The sequence below is a fragment of the Nannospalax galili genome, unplaced genomic scaffold (genome assembly GCF_000622305.1).
Source record: "Nannospalax galili isolate Female #2095 unplaced genomic scaffold, S.galili_v1.0 scaffold134, whole genome shotgun sequence".
Classification (NCBI taxonomy): Eukaryota; Metazoa; Chordata; class Mammalia; order Rodentia; family Spalacidae; genus Nannospalax; species Nannospalax galili.
The window spans coordinates 1,172,369-1,186,947 of record NW_008335593.1 but is presented as its reverse complement, the minus strand read 5'-3'; the positions used below and the strand labels follow the sequence as shown (position 1 = coordinate 1,186,947).

At 44.6% G+C, this 14,579-nt stretch overlaps 1 protein-coding gene across 1 annotated transcript in view; it reads right to left on the bottom strand.

The window, feature by feature from the left end:
* Dlgap2 (DLG associated protein 2) overlaps window positions 1–14,579 on the bottom strand; it is an 886,725-nt gene that overhangs the window by 49,623 nt on the left and 822,523 nt on the right. The window contains exons 8-9 of the mRNA XM_029562223.1: window positions 10,428–10,575; window positions 2,980–3,199 (exon numbers count right to left, since the gene is read on the bottom strand). Coding sequence (XP_029418083.1) covers window positions 2,980–3,199; window positions 10,428–10,575 — 368 coding nt within the window. The remainder of the gene's footprint in view (window positions 1–2,979; window positions 3,200–10,427; window positions 10,576–14,579) is intronic.

The following is a 14,579-nucleotide window of genomic DNA, read 5'->3' as shown; positions in this document are numbered from 1 at the left end:
CCCTGCCTCTGCCTCCCAGGTGCTGGGATTAAAGGCATGCGCCACCACGCCTGGCCCAGCGCCACCACGCCTAGCCCTGCTTTAATTTTTATTATTTTTAATCTTTTGACCTTGTTGTTTGAGACAGCTCCAGCTGGCCTAGAACCCTCTATGTAGATCAGGGTGGCCACCATCTCCCAGAGATTCACCTGCCTCTGCCTCCTAAGCACTAGGATTAAGGGCGTGTGCCATTATGACTGGCTTCCTTCTTTAAGTTCCCTGTAATAAAACACTTCTTTCTAAAACCCATCTTCTGTGATCCGTGTGAGAGCTACTGGTTCATTGAAAGTTTTGTGTGAACCTGAGTGTCTGGTGCCCTAACTCCTGAGTCAAAGCCCACCCAAGAGCTGAGAAAGACTCCACTCTTAAGGACACCTCAAAATTTTCTCATATCAAAAGCACTAATTCAGAGTAAAGTACAATTCAAGGGTGTCTTGAGGTTTTCCACAGCTTCACTACAGCATCAGGCTTTGCTCATCAGCTCTCAGTGGTGGGCGGGAGGCGTGGCCAGATTTCTGGACAAGAAAGAGGCACTGGAAGGTCTCTAACCTAACACTTGGCTGTTTGCATCCCGTGGCTTGGCCAGTTTTGCTTAAAAATCCTTGGCATTGCTGGTGATCTTATTGACTGGACCATGTTACGTGTCATCCAACGTCTGTTTAGTGAAGACAGCCCCTAAGCACTATAGGCCATGCTCAGAGGAGAGTGGCCGGGCTGGTGATGGATCGAACTTTGGTTTCCTCGCACTGGTGCCCGCGATCCTCCCAGTCCAGTGTCCCTCTGGCTGCCCACACCTTTGGTTATTTGACCCACAGTTTCTTCCACGATGCTGTCATGGCTCCTGTAGTTTAGAGGAGATTTTGACTCTGTAACTAGGCCAAGATCCAGTGGAAACTTTGAATAGAAACATTTAAAAATTTATTTTGTGTGTGGAGTTTTGGAATACGCAGTACACGTGGTACAAACGATTTACTGTGTACATAACCCAGAACTTCAGCCTGAGTTTGGTACTGATTCTTATATTATCTCTGTGAAATCTGGTCTATTCCTATTCTCTCCATAATGACAGCTCTAAAAACAGCAAAGCCATTTTCTACCAGATAATTATTGTTTCAAAGCTTCTCCAAAGGCCATGAAAATACTTAATTGTTCATTTGCTTGTGGGAGGCACTCAACAAACACAAGCTATGCTCTCTGAAGGAGCTACTTATTTGTTTATTATTTATTTATTTATTCATTTTTTGAGGCAGAGTATTACCAAGTAGCTCAGTCTGTATGGGACTCACTATGTAGCTTAGGCTAGCCTCGAACTCTCAGCCTTCCTGTCTTAGCCTCTTGAATACTGGGGGTGACAGAGCTATACTATATAGGTTCAACTCCAAAGGCTGTTTTTAATATGGTGGTCACAAATCTCATTCCTTCTCTCAGCTCTCAGCTGCTCTATGTTCACATGTGGGTGGAACACAGAGGTTGTCTATGGCATTACTGAGGCAGAGAGGCATGTGATACAGGACATCTGGAAGAATACCAAAGGCTGGAACAGTCACCGGGCATCCCCATGGAGGCGTCTGCCTTTTAACATGCACAGCCCTGCCTCCTTAAGGGTCAAAGGCCTGGGCTGTGTCCTCTTTCTCCACACAGCTGTGTGTGTGCAGAATGTCATGGTCCACTTGAGTCTCATCAAGGTCTAAGATGCAGCACCCAGTGTATTAAAAACAAAAACAAAAACAAAAACGTGCTCGGACCACCAAGCCACATAAGAAGAGATTGAGTTTCCACGACTTTCTTAGAAGAGCCATCATCATGCTTACCTGAATACAGTGCTTACAGAAGTCACTTCTTTCAAAGACCTCAACGACAGAGTCAGAGAAATTAAGGTGTCCAAGGTCTTATGGAGTTGAGTGATGAAAGGAAGCTCGAGCCGGTTTATTTCTCTACAGAATCCAGTGTGAAGTGTATTCCTCTCAAAGTGTAAGGACAGTACAGAGTGCACACCACAACGTGAATTCTATGGCTTGTTACTCTGTAGGGTGTGGCCTCCTTGGATCCTGGCGCACATTAGCCCTGAACAAGGCCTGCTGTGGATACCCTGACTCCCTTCTCTTGAGCTCCCATCCCTCCCTGTCTTCTGGCTCCTGACACTGTTTACTGTGGACAAAGCGAGTTCCTGGGATTGCATTTTTAATTCCTTTGATACATCCACAGCAATGTGAATCTTAGGATATTCAAAACACCTTATTCTTTGACGTTGGAGTATTTTATGGCTCTTCTCAGCCTTCACCTGGAGTGCGACAAGCTTTTATTGCTTGTTGTGCTTTTATGGGTTTCTCTGGGTCATGTATATTCATTGTGCTATATAAATAATAATAGTGCCATAAACTAGTGGGCAGTGGTGTTTGGCCTAGGTGGTAAATTTTCACGGGCTAGATGTGGTTTTCTGTAAGAACTGAAGGGAACTATGACATTGAGTTCTGTAAGTCTCAGTCGATGAGGGAATTTACACGACTCCCTGGCTTTGCCGTGATAAACCCCATTCATGGATCTGCTACTGAGTGGCAGTGACTGATGCTGCACTCTGCAATGCAGAGCCGCTGCAGGGTCTCCGCACACCCATCCAAACATCACTGAAATCTCTTAACACTTAAAACATAAGCACTGTCCAAATGTCAGCAGTTAAATTCTTGTCTGCTGTAGAAACCTCAACAAAGCTATATTTAATTGTTTGAAAGAGCTTTGATAATTTATAGAGTTCACTCAGAAAAAAAGGCATGGTACTCTGAAAGAAATGCTTAAAAATGCTATCACAAATGTCATTTTGTGATGCAGGAAAACACTGCAGAGTAACTTTTACCTGTGGTGGTGTGTGCTGTTCCTTTCTAGGAAAAACCCTTAAGCACACCAGTAGGTTTTTCTGAGAGAGGCAAGAAAGGGCTCTGTTACCTGCTGTTGACCTGATGGTTGAGGTCATGTTGGAGGGCGTCATCACGGGAATACATTCATCGTCTTGAGAATAACCAGCTTGGATGGCTCGAAGGTAACTGTGACTCCTCGTTCGGAAACATCCAGGAAGGTCAAGGGCATCCATGGCCTGAGATTCAACTTCACTGAAGACAGATTCACACACCGACTCGAACTGCCCATTGACTTCTGCCTCGCTCATCTAGAACATCAACAGCACACGTGACACCAGGACCCAGCAGGTTATCACAACTGCATTACACAAGAATCAGGGGCTGAACACACCCACGGTGCTCAGTGAGAACCTTGTAATTTCAGCATAGTTAGTTTAATGTCAGTGCTGGGAATCCATTAAGCTTCGGGGTCAGCCTCATGGGTTCTTACGAAACAGGAATGTAGTCAGCTGCAGATACCAGTGAGGTTCTGTGCACCCACCGGGCTGACAGCCATCACAAAGATTAGGAGAGAGGCAGGTGAAACCCTCCAGAAGCACCTGCTACAAAGTCAAGGTCCACTGACAATCCTTCCTCCTTCCCCAATGATCCCTTCTTCCTCCCCGGCTACCTACCTACTGCTCAGGCGACTCTGGGTTGGAGGCTGTGGAAGTAAGCACTCACGCTCAAGTGCATCAGCTACTTTTAGTTCATTTTCAGGACGTGAGAGTCAGCTGCTGCTCATTGTCATGGAAACGCATCCCAAATTTGGCAGAGGCAGTCCTGCCCCCCTCACCATTACAGCAACATGAGCCTAGTCAGGGTGGGGAAGACATGGCTGACCGTGCAGGAGTTTATGTACGTACAAAGCATGGTTCATTGACCTAAATCCCAGGCTCCTTTTTCCTTTAGCTTGAGGCTTGAATTTGTAGCAGATAAAGTAATACATTTTCAGCCTGTGACTTAAGTTGTGGGTATTGGTTTGCACTGGGACCCTAATTCTCCCAACTACACTTGAAGAAGCGCTATGTGGGACTTGTCAGCCCCAGTGGGATCACAGGCTGAGTGGATACCAACTGGACCATCAGCTCAGTCACAGGCCCTTTGCTTAGGGTGCACAGCCCGAGAGGATACTGTTTTCCTGATGTGTCCTGACAGTGATGCTCATCTACTGTCTCCAGGCAGAATCTAGAGATTTTAAACTGGAAATTCAATAAAGGGAGCTACAGGACTGAAATGAAGTTGAAGAGTGGGCAGGGATTTTAAGTATGAAAAGCTGAAATGGGACTCTGGTGAGGCTTTGCTCAGTGCTGGGACAAGAGGCAGAGTATGCAGTACTCACCTTGGGAGTGCCCCCATTTGACTGACTCAGCTTTGGTGAGTGACCTCTGTGCTGGTCAGTGTGAACTGTTAACTTGGTAGAATATAGCGTCACCTGGAAAACGTGATTACTTTGACTGTGCTAATGGAGGTGGGAAGAACCTCCCACTATGGGTGGCTCCATCCCCTGGCTATGATTTTAGACTCTCTAACTGGAGAAAGGGAGTTGAGCAGCAGCAGCAGCAGCACTGTTTTCCTGATGGAGACGTAATACGAACAGCTGTTAAGCTTCTGCTGCCTTGACTTTCTTGCAGTGATGGCTGTACCTGGAACTATGAGCCAGAATGACCCTTTCCTCTCGGATTGATTTTGTCAGAGTAGTTTAGCACAGCAACAGGAAAAGAAACCAAACCACCTCTCTCCCCAACTCTCACACACTATGGTCTTTTTCTCAGGTGAGTCTGCTTGCTATGTTGACATATATGTACACATGGGACATGATGGGGTTCCCTGGAACAGAGTTAGTCAGAGCTTAGGGGCACAGAGGGAGCAGCACCCATGGGTGCTTGTTCTCTGTTCCCCTGCCTCTAGAGGCAGCTTCTTTCCTGTCCTATCCCTCTCACCATGGGCTTAGGAGGACCTACAGCCAGAATTCTGGTGCTTATCCTTAGTGCCTGTTGGTCACTTGTCTGCCTCTGAATAACAAGGCTGCCATTCTCTATTTTGAGTCTCTCCTTTTCTGCCATGTCCTTCTAGCTGCCCACAATGCCGTCTGTCTCAGGGAAGAACTCAGAGCTGTGTCACTGCATACGCCTGTCCCTCGTGATCCAGCTTAGAGCAGATTCCTCAGTGTGGCTGTCCAGAATCCAGATCTAGGTATTACTCCTCTAACCCCCTCAGACTTCCTCCTTTATTCTTTAACTTAGCCACAGACTCAGGTCATGCCCACCCCCCAAAAGCTTTCCCCCAAGCCTTCCTTTTTCCCTAGCTTTCAGGCTTTGAACAAGATGATTCCTCTTTGCACTGACCTTCCACTTCCACCGTCTCACTCAATGTCTATAGGCCATGGGATGTCACTTCACCAGGTTAGGCCTCAGCTCACTGGGCAAGATCCCACCCTGTAACCTACACCCGGGTGGCATCTTTGCTTTCAAGACCACTAGCAAGTTCTGGCTCTTCTCTGTCAAGAGTCACCTTCAAATCAGAGTCTGTCCTGTGTTCTGCCCCTTCATTCCTCCCTTTCTTGAACTGTCACCTCCTCTTAAACACAAACAGCTAAGAATTAAGAAATGATTCTTTCCTTTCTTGCTTTTTTTCTGGTTTACTGGAGCACTGTCCCAATGACCAATAGTTTCTTAACCCTTGCATCATGGGGAAGATTAATTGAGGGAGCACATCACTTTAAAAGCCAGGCTAGTCCTTTCCCTCTGACTGCTCACAGAAGGAGATGGGTGTGGAATCAGCTTGTCTTCTGACAAGAACAGAATACTTTGCCCACCTCCAATTTCAGGTATGTCTAGAGGTTTCTCCAGTTTTACCTTGAGGTTGTTTATGTGAAAGAAGAACAATTCTTTCACTGGTGGGAAACTGAATCAGGGAAGCACAGCTGTGATGGCAGAGATGTTAGGGAGGGACAGGCTGGAGCTCAGGAAGGGGTGATTCCTGAAATCAGCTGTAAGAAGGACAGTCCAGATCAGAGCATGGGAAAACCCACTTACTGGGGACCAAGAAGGGTGTGCCATATCAGTTAGAGACACACATCTCAGGACAGACAAGCTATAGCAAGCCATCGTGAAAAACTCAGGTTCCTGCAAGTCAATGCCCAGAACACTCACACTGGTCTGAAAACAGGATGCTTTTTGGACTACAAATTTCTTTCAATCTAAGTTTTTACTTGTATGGAATTTAATCAAAAGGTCCCAGATTGTCTTGGCATTTATATTCAACATGCGTGATGGTGTGTGGTGTGCAGCTGATACTGTACCATTCAAAGAAGCTGTCCTGCAAATCCCCCTGGCTGTGCTCCTCTCTCCCTGGAGAGGAGACCACTGTGATACTTGTATACATCTACAAACAGTACTAAAACCTCAGCAAGGAGTCTGGCCATGCTCCAGTCACAGGGTTTATGAGCAAGGCTCTAGAGGGAGCCTGAAAATGACTGAAAAGTCATTAGGAAGAGCTTGAGTTGACTGAGGAGGAAGTGGAGGTGATCTGAGCAGACTTACTGACCTAGCCTGAGAAAGTTTGGGAGCACGAGTGGACGACTTCATGCTGGAACTAAAGGCATGGCTGATCCATGGGAGATGTTTTGTAAGGACATCCAGATGGGGTGGGGAGCAGAAATGACTAGTGCAGCTGAAACTTACACATTGCTGTTACTGGAAAACCATAACTCAGAGATGCAGCTTGAGTTGCCTCTAGAGAAGGCCGGCACCACTGGAAGAGGGGTAGAGAAATCTGGGAGATGGAAAGGGCCAGGTCACAGGACAAAAAAGGTGGCTTACCCTTGTCAAGAAATTCCAGTGGACTCATATGAACATTTGAAAATTGCCCTGTTCTGATTTTTTCCTAGTTCTCTGGTTAGAACTTGTAATGCTAATTACTCTTGCCTTTACTTCTCCTTCACATCTCCTATTCACGATTCAAGGACCTTCTTTTCCCCTTAGAGATAAGAGTTATACAATTTGGGAGTCTTTTAGATAGACGCAATGAAGGAGTACTCCAATTGCCTCACCCTGCGTCCCTGTTCAGCATGGAAGAAGCCAGAGCGGTTTGTATCCCGATTCCCTATTGGCAATTTGGGTAACCTCTTCAGAGGATGTTGTGATAAGAATAAGAGGTAGGAATTGGGTAGGTAGTTAGGGTAAAAAGACCCCAAAGAAAAGTACCCAGTTTCTTGGCTAAAAGTCAAAATGTCCTTGGGCCTCTTAGCAACATACTCCATTCCACAGGCCAAAAATGTTGAAAGTATTTGGGAGCTTTTATCTAATCCTTAAAAGATTTTAGGGTTACCCCTTCAAAAGGGGGAATGTCATAGTAGCCAAAAGCCCCATAAAAATAAATAAATCAAAGAAGAAGAAAGAGTACATGCAGTTATCAGAAAGTGATGGGGAGATACGGGAGGAGTTAGAGGGGAGGGAGTGGGCGTGGGTTTGATCAGAACACCTTATATGACTGTATGAACTTCTCAATGAACTATTTATTTTTTTAAAAAGGTGGCTCCCTTGTTGCTGCAGAGCAATTTATAAAGTGGAGGGTGAATGCATGGTGGTCATGACAGGGGACATCTCCAAGGTAAGGCATGGTGTGGTGAGGCTGTGGAGAAGCAGGGACCCTGTGCTCTGGGGAAGGGGACAGCCAAAGTGCAGCTGCTCTAGAGAGATCTAAAAAAGGAACAGGTGCAGCAGCTCCATTTCTGGTCCAATACCCCACAGACTTGAAGGCAGGAATGTGAGTTATTTACACATACACAGACGCTTTGCTTACAGAAGCCCAAAGGTGGAGACAGTCTACTTGCCATCAGTGGGTAGTCAGAAGCAAAGTGTGATCTACTGCATACAGTGGACTGTCATTCAGTTTAAAAATGAAGAAATTTTGACACACATTACAACATGGACAAATCTAGACAACACCCAGCTCAGTGAATAAACCAGGCCCAGAAGGTCAACGCCACATGTACACCAGGAGTTTAGAATAATGAGCCACTGAGAAAGCAGAATGGGGAACCCAAGGGCTGGAGAGGGGACAGGGCTTCAGTCTGGGGTGATAGGAGCATTCTGTTGAGCTCTGTTAAGCATTCTGGCTTAATGGTGGTGATGGTCTTGAAGCAGAGGGAGTGTGCTTAGCACACTGATTTCAAGTTAGGTGGCTCTATTGCGTAATAACGACCTCCAAATAGAAGCATTCCCTCCTGGAGGGAAGACAGAGGCATTTAAGACTCAAGAAGAATGAATCAGGAAGTTCCCCAAACCAACAAGAGTCACAAGGCCCCCTCCCCTACTTCTGAGGACAACAGACTCCAACCACTCAAGCTGCCTGCATGTGGTACAGGGAGTCCCAGGGATACAGCATTTTTTGTTTTGTTTTGTTTTGTTTTTGTTTGTTGAGACAGGGTCTCACTGTAGCTCCAGCTGGCCTAGAATTAGCTATGTAGACCAGGGTGGCCCCAAACTCGCAGAGATCTGCCTGCCTCTGCCTCCCTAGTGCTGGGATTAAAGGCCTGCGCCACCACGCCTGGCTTCAGGGACACGGCTTTTGTGACCTGCACCCGTGCTCGGGTGATGCTGCAGTCTTTGAGTTGTCCATCATAAGCTCATTTGTTCACCAAACTGGACTTTGGCAGAACTGCGAGAGGAACTGGGGGTATCCTTGACTGTGAAAGAGGCTTTCTGGTCTCAGGTGTGAATAACTCGAGTCAGTGGGCCCATGAATTCTCATGAATTTGAAGAATGAATTTCATGGACAAATGAAGAGTGAGATTTAAAGAGTTTTTTATTAGATAAAGAAAAGACTAAAGATTTATGGATGAACTCATGGCCCTCCTGCCTCAGCCTCCTGAGTACTGGAATTGCAGGCATGTGCTACCATGCCTGCTTTTAGGTCTGCTTTTAAAATTTGTGTTTGAAAAATGAATTAAATTAAATGAAAGGGAAGATGTTTAACTTTAAAAGAAGTACGTCTGCCTCAGCAATCCTCAGCCTGGGTGGGAGCTGTTAAAGTGCACACTGACCCGTGGGTTCCTTCTAAAGCCATCTTTGATTCTTCTACAAGGAAACGGGAAGCTTCACTGGTGAATTAAGCCATGAGTGTCCTACATGTCCAGCATCTGAGTGTATTGCATTATTATTTGTAGGAGTGGTGGGTATGTACATGAAGGGTACCCTTCCAGTCTGCCTGGGACTAAGGACACAGGACTTTGAGAGCTAAATCCCTACAGTCCCAGCTTTGAGCAGGGATGGTTCTTTCCATATTAGTTTAAAAAAGACCCTTGCACATAGAAACTAAGCTCCATTTCCGAGAGGAAACCATCACTGAGATGTAGGCTAAAGAGGTGGAATTCTCAAATTAAGGGGAAAGAACCATGCAAAGCAGTTAGTGGAAGACTCCTGGAGTGCAACTTCTTGGTGAGAAGGAATTGGAGTAAAATAAAAACTCATGTAACCACTGGCCAGTCAGCAAGAGCTCATGGCGTTGTCTGTAGCTAGGAGGGTGTCTTAGTACCTTGGTCACATATGAACACTATTTACCATTATCACAGCAGCAACAAACACTGTCACTGAGTGCTTACTGTATGGAGGACTCTCTCCCCAACAATATCCAGCATCCATTGACTTCCTTGTTCTGCCACCTTCATATATGAGGGATCCTGAGCCCAGGCTCTTCCACTCCTTGGCAAGAAAATCATGGGTAAAGCTCACAGTGGGTGCAACTTTTGTTTTTTTTTTTCCTTTTCTTTTAATGTATTTGAGTTAATTCTTTTTTTGTGTGTGTGATGGGTGATCCTAGGCTAGTGAGTGGGAATGACTGCGCCTCCTGCTTCAGTTTTCTACATACTGGAACTATAGGCATGTGGACTCTGTCAACAGCAGTTCCTGCTAGTAAGCAAGGTGTTTAATTAAAGTTCACACACGCAGCTATTTGCTGCACACCACAGGGCGCATGGCACAGCAGTGTGTGCTAGTTGTTAGCGTAGCTCTTGTGCTATTTTCCCCAGCTGCGAAACCAGGGCTTTTCCTGTGTGGAGTCAAAACCTTGCCATTCCATGGTGACCTGGATCCTGCTTAGGGATTTGATTCCTAGTGAGAAATAAGGTCTGTCCCCAGAGTAAGATTCTGATGGTGGCCAGCACCATGGTGTTCCTACCTCTTCTGTCTTAAGTGCTGGGTTAGGGTTAGGAAACCAGGGTCTTTCCTGTGCCAGGCAGGTGCTCTCAACTGTCTCAAACTGCATCACTCACTGGGCCACCTGGGTCCAGTCTGGAGGATGTAACAGAAGCTACTGGGGTCATTTTGTTGGAAAAGGAAGAAAGCCTGTGATAGGAGAGGCTACTGCATGGTCTTTGCAAGAGAGATGCTGACCAGAGATGCCTGGGCATCATCTCCCTGTGGCAGCCTTTTACTCCAGCACAGCTCTAGACACAGCACTCTGTGTGAGGAAAAAGCACAGGAGAGTTCCCACCTGGCTCACACAGCTGGCCTGGCTCAGGGTGCTCACAGCCCGCATGTAGCTCTGGTTCCTGGACCGGAACTTCGGGGAGTTGTAGTTGGCTGATGGGTCCAGACTGTGACCAACAGGCACCTCACTGGCAGCTTGCAGGTAGCTCTGGCTACAGAGAGAGAGAAAGGAGAAAGGTAGTCTGTGAACATCTGGGCGGGGGTGGGAGGAGAGGTCTCACCACCCCTTACTCCATGCTGAGGCTGGCAGGACATTTCCAGCTGAATGTCTTTTGAAGGATAACTTTGTCTTATGCAAGTATTTTGGGGTTTGCACTTACAAATGTGAATTCCATCAATGATAACAGGCCAGGTGATTTAGCAAATTGGTTTGAAATCCGACTTTTTATGGCCAGGTAGTGAGGTTAAGATTATTCTCCATTAAAAAATAAACAAGGAAGAACATGAGCTGAAGCCCCATAGTTCAGACAATAGAATGATAAATGCAGTGCCCCAGTTTAAGTCAGACACCTCACACCCAGAGCTCGTAAAGTTTCCATAGCTTATCGGCAACTTTATATACTTGGAAAAAAATAAAGGTGTCACTTTAGGTCATGTTTAAGATTTGTATTTTTTATCTATGTGTATGAATGTGTTTCTCTGTAGGAGTATGTGCACGTGCAGACCAGAAGACGGTGTCAGATGCCCTGGAGTTGGAATTACAGGTGGTTGTGAGCCTCTTGATGTGACTGCTGGGACCCTAACCCAGGTCCTCTGCAAGGACAGTACGTGGTTTTAATTGCTTGAACCATCTCCCCAGCAGATTATATAATATATATGGGAAAGGAGAGACAGAGCAGAGAGTTTGGATCAGTGTGTTCTCATGATGATCATTTTCTCCCAAATTTCCTTAAACAACATGCTCCAGTTTTCTATTTTGCAGTTTTTGAAATGTTAAAAATATGGGAAAACCTTGAGGTTGTTTCCAAGCATGAAGGTACAGCTTAGCTTAAATGTCTGACAAATTGGACACTTTTCAAAGTTTCAAAGAAATGCCTATTTCTTATTTTTATATTATGTGTATGAGTGTATTGCCTGCATGTATGTAAGTGTTGTGCAATGCCTGTGGAGGTTAGAAGAGGGCATTGGATTCCCTGGAACTGGAGTTACAGACGGCTGACAGCTACCATGTAGGGGCTGGGAACTGAACCTGGGTCCTCTGGGAGAGCAGCCAGTGCTCTTAACCACGGAGCCATTTCTCCAGCCCCACCTTTCAAATTTTATTGACAGTCTTTCCACTGTGCCATAAAAATTCATGGAGTAATGTGGGAAGAAATAATTTTTTTCCTGTTTTGAACCATATTGGAACATCAACTCCTCAAACTGTCTTCTGATCTCCACATGTACCACATACCTGTTCACAAATAATAAACAAACAAACAATAAATAAATAAGTAAATAAATGTAATAATTTAAAAAATTGGGACACCAGAGGAAAAAGAACCTGGACTTCATAAAATTAATTAGATAAGTTTACTTATATATTTAAAGTGACTCTGTGACTCTGTTAAAAGTCATTTCAACTTTCAAAGACAGAGCATAACACACCCCAGCTCAAATGCCCAAGTTCTTCATGCCCCTTTCCTCCTGTGTTTCTTTGGAGTCTCTGGTTTCTTGCTTGTAAACAGCCCTGGAGTCTTTACCAGTAGGTTTCCCACCAACTAACACCACCTAGCATACCATTCTCAAGTTGCCTCTGACTCTGAGAACCTTAAGAAGAACCAGTGTCCTCCAGACCTCCACACCCACCGATCTTAGACGGTGTCTGGTGCCAGAGTGAAGGACAGACTCATACCATGGTTAGAACCCTGCTGGTGGCCTGTGGCTGGTGCCCAAGCATGCAGTCAGGATGCTGCAGTTCTGTGTTTCAAAAAAAAGTTCTCACTTTTTCCAAAGTTAGGTGTGTACTTAAAGAAACGCTGCCACTGCAAAATGGTAATAAAATTGTTTTCTTTTATCATTATTATTTAAAAAATTATTTAATAACCACATGATTAGAAGAAGCATTTTATTATAGCATTAACATATTCAATAACAATTTCCAGAGCAAAGATGCATCTCTTTCAAAATTGGCTGTAAATTTTTAGGTTCACAGTTGAATTAATGCAGTTATAGCATACTGAACTCAGTATAAACCCCATAAGACGTAAAATTGAATGAGGTTTTAACCTTTAAAAAAAGATCTCTATTTCATTTTAAAATATACTGTTTCACATAGAAAAACTCATTTTTAATGCTACTAACACTTAGATGTTTGCACATGTATCTCTAATCTCTGTGTATCTGATTATTACTAGTCACCGTCGGGTACTTTCTGAGATTCACCTGAGCATGGATATATAATCATTGTGTAGATGTCAATGGTAATGTGTTTCACCTCTACTAATTAACATGGAGCAAATTTTTATGCTTCTTCCTCAAATATAACTCTTTTTTATTTGTTGATTTTTTGTGTGTATTTCATACAGAACATCCCAAACAATCTTATTCATCTATATACCCACTTCCCAAATAGCACCCTCCCTTAGCCTCCCCCCTGCTCCCACTGGAGCCCATATACTCTGTCATCCCTATTACTGTCCACTGTGTTGTCGGCACCCCCTGCCCTTCCCCAGTGCTTGTCCATTTGCTGAATCTAGTCAGCCTATCTAGAGATCCTTGTTTTAGGACTATCAGCTCTTCCTGATCTAGCAGCAATCAGTTGCCAATATTTCTTTAGATAAGATTGGGGTCTGTGGTTCATTTTTCCAGTTCTATGCTGGGTTACTGTCTGAGAGTCTCTTGGGCCACCCTGGCCAACAACTCAAAAGAAAGTATCTCCTGTATGGCATTATTTCTTGTTACGTAGCTTTTAGCTATACATATGGACTCTTAAAGAATTATATTGACCTCTTCAATCTTTGGTTATACTTTCCTTTTGGATGTTTAAGGCCATACAGTTGGCCCAGATAAACCAATTTATTTTTACTCTTAAGGTCATTTGAGGATCTGTTCCTCAGGGGTCACATGGCCTTGGGAGGAGCCCCTGGTTCCTTTCTTTTACCAGTTCCATCTGTGTGAAGATAAGTCAAAGGTCCTGCTCAACTGGGAATGGCTTCACTTGGAAGCATGGAGAAAATGTTTCCTCTGTGTTGACCCTCCTCTTTGTAAACTGGATACTGGTTCAACTCCATCTGGTGGGGTCTTCATGGCCTCCTTGATCAAGTGAACAGGTGATGCATTATAGCTACAGGACATTTCGGGAGATGCTCATAGTCCCCTGGAGATTAGTTGACCTAGGAGGGCAAGGAGTAAAAACTGTCCTTTATGTCACTCTGACCAAATTAGTATAGGCCTCAAAGTATGGCTGTTAGACATCCAATAAGGTTAGTTCCACCAGTCTGGTACTTTAATTACCATGTGCTATGTAGATAATGCATGGGCAAAGACCAAACGTTCTCAGATAAACCTCGCCTAGACATGTATTATATTCCTTGAGCTAGTTGTATGTGTAATTTTTCAGTAGGTTGTTCAATTAATATGGCTCCCTCTGGTTTTTAAAAACTAGCTACGGGTTATTTATCTCTTGCATTGTCTAACCCTTCCACTGTGGTCTTCCCATTTAAAGTGCCCCCATTTTTCCCATTTCTCTCTTAATAATACCCTTCTCCTATAGTACCCCCTCTCTTGAGCTCCTTCTTTCCCTTTATCCCCAAGGTTCCTTGTATAACCCTCCCTCCCCCCTCTCCTTAAAATAACCCCATTTTAACCCATATCTCCCTTATTAACACCTGTTTCCTACTGTTCTTCTCTTTCAGGTTCTTTCTTTTCCTTTACCTCCCTGGTTCCTTTTCATTATCCTGGTTCCTGTAGTTATGTCTGGATACACACTCATAAGGATTTGATTGGTTCTAGGATCCACATATGAGAGGGAACATATGTCTTTTTTTTTCTGAGTCTGTGTTACTTCACTTAGTATAACAGTTTCTAGTTCCATCTATTTACCTGCAAATTTCATGATTTCATCTTTCTTTATTGCTGAGTAAAACTCCATCATTTAAATGAACCACATTTTCATTATCCACTCGTCATTTGAGGGACACTTAGGTTGCTTCCATCTCTTAGCTATTGTGAAAAG